Source organism: Phaseolus vulgaris, chromosome 9, assembly GCF_051622355.1.
Source record: "Phaseolus vulgaris cultivar YP4 chromosome 9, ASM5162235v1, whole genome shotgun sequence".
Taxonomy (NCBI): domain Eukaryota; kingdom Viridiplantae; phylum Streptophyta; class Magnoliopsida; order Fabales; family Fabaceae; genus Phaseolus; species Phaseolus vulgaris.
In genome coordinates, this window is record NC_143506.1 from 15,712,560 (window position 1) to 15,720,263 (window position 7,704).

Below are 7,704 nucleotides of genomic sequence, written 5' to 3' on the forward strand. Positions count from 1 at the left end.
AAATTTACATTAGAAATAATTTTTTATTATTTGATAATTAAGTGGAAGTTTACTACGTTTTTTTGAACAATTTTTAGTTTTCATTTTTACCAGATTTTATTGATTTTTACAATAGAATAATATTTAGATCCAATTCTATATAGGTTTTTCCCCGTAAGAATATAAATTTTACACTGACAGTCCACTTAATAAACACTAGTATTAAATATCAATTTAATAAAGTAAGTCTCTTTTGATGAAAAATGAAACTACAAGAAATAATGAGAAAATACATTCATTATTAGTTTAGAACTAACAATCATTTTAAATACTTTATAGTTGATTCAAATTAAACATCTATAAATAAATGGTAACAATGATAGAGTATTTAAATAGACTGTTTATACTTTTTTTTATATTTACAACTTTTTGTGATCGATCAACATTTATAAAACTTGATTAAAAAAAATAACCTCTTCTATAATTTGAAATTCTGATAAAATACTTAGATAGACTATTTATACTTTTTTATATTTATAAATATTTGGACTTCCATTATCTCTTTGTGATGGATCAACATTTATAAAGAAAAGTCATCTCTTCTATAATTTGAAACTCTATTAGTCTATTTTCAATAAGATCATAAAATAATGTGAAAACTATGAAGGAATTGTAACAATTATTTTTCATGAGAAAAATTATACCGAAGTATTAAAAAACATATAAATGATTATTTTTTATTAGTTTAGCGTGTAAATATTTAAAAAGAAAGAAAAATTATAAAAGATGTCTTGTTCTGAATTCCCGCTCTAATGCAAAGGGAGTTCCAACTTCCATATTCCAAGCTCGAACAGCAAACAATGAAGTAAACTCGTTTTGGAGTTACACGATGCTGTTGCGACTACGAGCCACTTCCACTGCCCACGCATTAACCCCACGCGCTCACCTCATCCATTCCCATTCCTTCTCCTTCTCACATCCACACTCTCCACCTCAATGGTTCTCCATCCTCCGCCACGCCATCGCCGCCTCCGACCTCCCCCTCGGGAAGCGCGCCCACGCCGGCATCTTAACGTCGGGCCACCATTCCGAACGTTTCCTCACCAACAACCTCATCACCATGTACGCCAAATGCGGCTCCCTCTCCTCCGCGCGCAAACTGTTCGACGCAACGCCCCACGATGCCAGAGACCTCGTAACCTGGAACGCCATCCTCGCCGCCTACGCCCAAGCAGACAACCCCTTCGACGGCTTCCACCTCTTCCGGCTCCTCCGCCGCTCTGCCGTGTCCACCACGCGCCACACTCTCGCCCCCGTCCTCAAAATGTGCCTCCTCTCCGGTTCCTCCTCCGCCTCCGCGTCCCTCCACGGTTACTCCCTTAAGATCGGCTTACTATGGGACGTGTTCGTGGCCGGGGCTCTCGTCAACATCTACTCCAAGTTCGGACGAATCAGAGAGGCGCGTCTTTTGTTCGATGGAATGGCCGTGAGGGACGTTGTGCTCTGGAACCTCATGATGAAGGCCTACGTCGACATCTGCCTCGAACACGAAGCGTTGCTTCTCTTCTCAGAGTTTCACCGAACGGGATTGCGTCCCGACGACGTCACTCTTCGTACTCTCACGCGGGTTGGTATTAGTAGAAACACTGTTTTCGAATCGCACTTGGAGCAGCTTCGAGCTTATGCCACAAAATTGTTTATACGCGACGATGATGATTCGGATGTTATTGCATGGAACAAGACATTGTCTCGGTGTCTTCAGAGAGGTCAAGCTTGGGAGGCTGTTGATTGTTTCGGGGATATGTTAAAGTCAAGTGCTGCCTGTGACAGCTTGACTTTTGTTGTGATGTTGTCTGTGGCAGCCAGTTTGAATTGCCTTGAACTGGGGAAGCAGATTCACGGTGCTGTCGTGAGGATGGAACTGGATCAAGTTGTCTCTGTTGGAAACAGCCTCATTAATATGTATGTTAAGTCTGGTTCAGTTTCTCGTGCGAGATCTGTGTTTAGTCAAATGAATGAAGTGGATTTGATATCATGGAACACCATAATATCTGGCTCTGCACTGAATGGTTTGGAGGAGTGTTCTGTTGGGTTCTTTGTTGATTTATTACGTGATGGCCTGTTGCCGGATCAATTCACTATTGCGAGCGTTTTGAGGGCTTGTTCCTCTCTTGAACAAGGTTGCCATCTTGCCACACAGATTCATACTCACGCAATGAAAGCTGGTGTTGCCTTAGATTCGTTTGTTTCAACAGCTCTTATTGATGTCTATTCCAAGAGTGGGAAGACGGAGGAGGCCGAATTTCTTTTTGTTAACCAAGATGATTTGGCATCTTGGAATGCTATGATGCATGGGTACATAATCCGTGATGATTTTCACAAGGCATTGAGGCTTTATATGATATTGCATGAGAGTGGAGAAAAAGTGGATCAGATTACTCTGGCGAATGCAGCTAAAGCTGCTGGGGGATTGGTGGGGCTTCTACAAGGGAAGCAAATTCATGCTGTTGTGGTAAAAAGAGGGTTTAATTTAGATTTGTTTGTCCTTAGTGGTGTTCTTGACATGTATCTAAAATGCGGAGAGGTGGAAAGTGCAAGCAGAGTTTTCAGTGAGATATCCTCACCTGATGATGTTGCTTGGACTACTATGATATCAGGATGTGTGGAGAATGGACAAGAGGATCAAGCTCTATCCACATACCATCAGATGAGGCTTTCCAGGGTGCAGCCTGACGAGTATACCTTTGCTACCCTTGTCAAGGCTTGTTCTCTTTTAACAGCATTGGAACAAGGGAGACAGATTCATGCAAATATTGTAAAACTAAATTGTGCTTTTGATCCTTTTGTAATGACCTCACTTGTTGATATGTATGCCAAGTGTGGGAACATAGAAGAGGCACGTGGTTTGTTTAGAAGAATGAATACAAAGAGGATTGCCTCGTGGAATGCCATGATAGTAGGATTAGCTCAACATGGAAATGCTGAGGAAGCCCTCCGGTTTTTCAAAGACATGAAATCCAGGGGTTTATTGCCGGATAGAGTTACTTTTATAGGGGTTCTTTCTGCGTGCAGCCACTCTGGTTTGATATCCGAAGCTTATGAGAATTTTTATTCCATGCAGAAAAACTATGGTATTGAACCTGGGATCGAGCACTATTCTTGTCTTGTTGATGCCCTAAGCCGAGCGGGGCAGCTACTGGAAGCTGAAAAGGTCATTTCATCAATGCCTTTTGAAGCTTCTGCTTCAATGTATAGAACGCTGCTTAATGCCTGTAGGGTTCAGGTAGACAAAGAGATAGGAAAACGTGTAGCAGAGAAGCTTTTGACCTTGGAGCCATCTGATTCAGCAGCTTATGTTCTTTTATCCAATCTTTATGCCGCTGCTAACCAATGGGAAAATGTGGTGAGTGCCAGAAAAATGATGAGAAAAGTAAATGTGAAGAAGGATCCGGGGTTTAGTTGGGTAGATTTGAAGAACAAAGTGCATTTGTTCGTAGCTGGCGATAGGTCACATGAAGAAACTGGTGTGATATATAATAAGTTGGAGTCCGTTATGAAGAGGATCAGAGAAGAAGGATATGTCCCTGATACAGACTTTGCACTTGTTGATGTAGAAGAAGAAGATAAAGAGTGTTCTTTGTATTATCACAGTGAGAAGCTAACAATAGCTTATGGACTCATAAAAACTCCACCATCCACTACATTAAGGGTAATTAAAAACCTCAGAGTATGTGGAGATTGCCATAATGCAATCAAATATATATCAGAGGTTTTTAAGCGTGAAATTGTTTTGAGAGATGCAAATCGATTTCATCATTTCAGGAGTGGGATCTGCTCTTGTGGCGATTACTGGTGATGTGAATTGAATCTTTCCCAAATTGGTACTCCATTATTTAAGTGGGCTACTATTAAAGTTTCAAAAGTGTTTCCTCATGTCTGAGTCATACTTGGACCATTTATTCTTTCCTGAGAGCTGGGAAGCCAATAACATAGAATCTAGTAGGATGAAATCGCGTAAGTATTAACTGATAGCTCGGGTACTTTTATAAATAGAAGGCACAATTGTACTCGATTTTTTTTTCATTAATAAAAAAGGAGAAATAAACGTGACATTATTCTCCATCGCTATCTTTTATAATTCTATCTAACAAACCTTCTGAAAAAGGGTGACATTACAGTGGAGGAGGGACAATGCACTGAAAGGAAAAGAAAGGAGTTAGTTAGAGAAAGGGAACATAAGAGTGGTTAGTGTGGAATATGTTAACTTCATTCTTGAAGTAGAGAACTTCAATGACTTCATTTTTGTGAGATCTCTTAAGAAATAAAACCTGACATATATGTGTTTGCTCCTGCCATGAAACACGGGATTTTTGGAGAGTTTGATTGTTGATGTGTTGTCACAATAAATTGCATTTGGTCTTCTTTGTTTGAACTGCAGCTCCTCAAGTATCCTTCTGAACCATATAACTTGACAGGCACAAGCTCTAGCAGCTACACTCAGTGGTTGATAAAGTGACAATAGATTGCTTTTTAGAAGACAGCAACAGCTCCTAACCCAACATAAACACATAGCCCGAAGTACTTTTTCTGTCATCTTTGTCTCGGGCATAATCACTATCAGTAAAACCACAAAAATCTGATTTGTCTCCTCTCTTGTAAAAGGCTCCGTAATCAATATCTTCTCTCACTTAGAATTCTTTGCAATCTCTATTATGCTTTTCTGTTTTGTACTCTGCCCATGCATTGGAGGAAAACTAGTATGAGTACAGTTTCTTATTCTCTTGTCATCTTGTCTTTTCTCTGCACCCCTTACAATTTGGTGTTTTCATTGAGCCCAGGGCTGAAAACACAAGACTGAAAGAACTCCAAAATGATATGAAATGAATGTTGGGGGGATCGAACAACTGCATTTGGAGAACGAGAAACGGGCAGAGGATAACGCAGAACGATTTATCGGGTTGGAACAAGCGATTGCAGATTTATACTTAAACCAGGCCCATGGTGGATCGAGCTCAGCCAACGAATCGATGTTCACTCAACCATTTCAAGTCAGAAAATTTTCCACATTTTGATGGGAGTGATGAGCCGCAATGGACTTTCCAAGCGGACCAGTCCTTCGATTACTATCATACACCCAAGGACCAACGAATCACCACTGTTGCAGTTCATATACAAGGATGTGGTTCCCTGATTTCAGATGATGCTGAAAACCAACCCATTCCAGTCATGGCATGGCAGGCTTTCATGAGGGGCCAAATTCTGTTGCAGTCTTTTTTTCTTCTCCGGTTATATTGGTTAAGAAGAAGGAAGAGAATTGGCGATTCTGAACTGATTATAGAGCCTTGAATGCTCTAACAGTGAAAGATGTTTTTCTTATGTCTACAGTAAATGAATTGCTAGATATTATTTGGTGCTAAGTACCTCTCTAAGTTAGATCTTCGGTCATGGTTACCACCATGAAGTCTGAAGACAGAATGAAAACCGGTTTCAGGATACATCATGGTCACTATGAATGGCTTGTCATGCCATTTGGTCAAATTGGAGCTATATTGAGTCAAAGCCAACACTTCATTGCATATTTTTCCAAAAAGTTATCTCCCAAGAATACAGAAGCAATCCGCTTATGCAAGGGAAATGTATAATTTCCAACATTTTTTGCCTGGCCACCATTTTGTCATTAGAACAGATCAAAGAAGCTTAAACATCTCAAAAAGCAATCTATATAGACCCCGGAGCAACAACAGTGTCTGTACAAATTTTTTGGCTTTGACTTTCACATTGAGTACTGCACCTCCATAAATTTTTTGAATTTTCAAAAATACTCCTCTATAATATTCCAGATTACTTAATCTAGAAGCCATTTTTTAAATTTGTAATTAGTTTTTGGATTATGTAATCCGGAAGGTATTATTTTCCGGATTAAATAATCCAGCAGTTTTATTTAGTTTTCGAATTATATAATCCGGAAATCTTTGTTCAAATGAGTTTTCAGATTACATAATTCAGAAACTATTTTATGGAGTGACAAAAAAAAAATAAAAATGTATTTTCATGTTGTGTATGGAGGTGACAGAAGAAGATACTAAGGAAGAAAAAGTGCAAACCAAGACAAGAAAACTTATCAGTCGATGGGCTTTCAAGATCTTTCATGATGTCCTGATCAAGATCTTTCATGATGTCCTGGTTTGAAAACGATTTGTTTTATTTTAAATTTTATCTAAATAGAATATATATATATATATATATATAAATTTTTAAATATGAATATAATCATAAAATTAAAATGAAAGTTTTTTAAATTAAATAAGGAAAAAATAATTAATATATTTATTTAAAAATAGTAACTTTATAACAAACACTAAACTAAACATTTTGAGTGGTGGAGGATGTTGAAGTCAGTCAAAGGCGCAATAAGACAACCTTAGGTTTTCTTAAAATATTGTTATTTGAGCTAAGGTTAACCTCGAAATTTGTTGGTGAGATTCTTAGTCTCTTCCAACACAATTTTTTCCTTGGAGAAATAATTTTCCATTAATTATAAAGATGATTTAGTATGAATAATACTTAAAAGTTAGTGTTATTGAAATGATAATCCCTAATCTCAATTATTATAATCTGGATTGTGTATTAATTAATAACATGTATAACCATTTTAAAAACTCCAATCTTGCACCAAGTTATGTCTTAACTTATTTTAAAACTTATCAACACTCTTTCATCTTCATAAAAAAGTAAAATAAAAGTGGAGGTCCAGATATAGTAAAATTATCTTCTTATTTAATTACATATTTTACTTAAATTTGAAAGTTTGTGTATTTATTTACAATTTAAGATATTTAAAATATTTTTTTAATATAATATTAATCCTAGTTAATACTAAAAAATAGCCATTACATCATCTATCTAAAAATAAGAACTCAAACAGTCTATACATAAGCTAATCAAAAACTTTAATTTGTATTTGATGCCTTATGTCAATGTATTTTGTTGTCACTTAAGAACAATTCTGTTTATAAAAATTTAAAATTCACCTAAAATTCTTGTTGTAAAATATTATGTATAAAGAATTAACATAATAATTAAATAAAAAGTATATAAAAAACTAAATATATTTTTAGTGATAAATAAAATGAAAGAGATAAATAAAAATAAAAATACAATTAATGTTTTTATTTTTATTTTTTTATTATTATCTAGACCATTAATAAAATATTTTTTATATAAATTTTGACCATTTATCTTTTAAATAGCCTTTTTAAACTAAAGTAATTATCTATAATAAAAAAGTACCTATAAAATAAATAAAAACTACATACAATAAATTATAGAAATTATTTAATAAAGAGAATTTTTTTATGTACACAAATTTTGATCATTTTATGCTTTAAGTAATATTTTTTTAAAACTAAAATAACTACAAATAATAAAATAAACTACTTTTCAAAATAAATAAAAACTACTTACATCTATGATTTATAATATATTAATAAAGAGATTTTCCTTTCTGTATTTTACTCTTCGAGTAATTTTTAAAATTAAAATAATTACTAGTAATAAAAAATGCTTACAAAATAAATAAATAAAATTTATTTATTTTTATTAAATTTTATAAATATATTCATAAAAAATAATTTTATGTAAATAATTAAATGGATTTTAAAAATAATTACAAAATATAACAGATAAAATAATAAAATAAATATATTAATAAAAATATAATTAATA

At 35.0% G+C, this 7,704-nt stretch overlaps 1 protein-coding gene across 3 annotated transcripts; it reads left to right on the plus strand.

The window, feature by feature from the left end:
• Positions 1-796: 796 nt before the first annotated feature.
• LOC137822598 (Tetratricopeptide repeat (TPR)-like superfamily protein) lies at positions 797-5,555 on the plus strand. Of its 3 annotated transcripts, none has more exons than XM_090294990.1 (3): positions 797-3,993; positions 4,145-4,223; positions 4,818-5,555. In XM_090294990.1, exon 1 carries the CDS (start codon positions 869-871, stop codon positions 3,833-3,835), a length of 2,967 nt encoding a protein of 988 aa, XP_090151116.1. In that variant the 5' UTR covers positions 797-868; the 3' UTR covers positions 3,836-3,993; positions 4,145-4,223; positions 4,818-5,555. The 3 variants fall into 3 exon arrangements, with proteins under 3 accessions (XP_090151116.1, XP_090151117.1, XP_090151115.1); XM_090294991.1 differs by having other exon boundaries at positions 4,158-4,223; XM_090294989.1 differs by having other exon boundaries at positions 797-4,223.
• Positions 5,556-7,704: the final 2,149 nt, after the last annotated feature.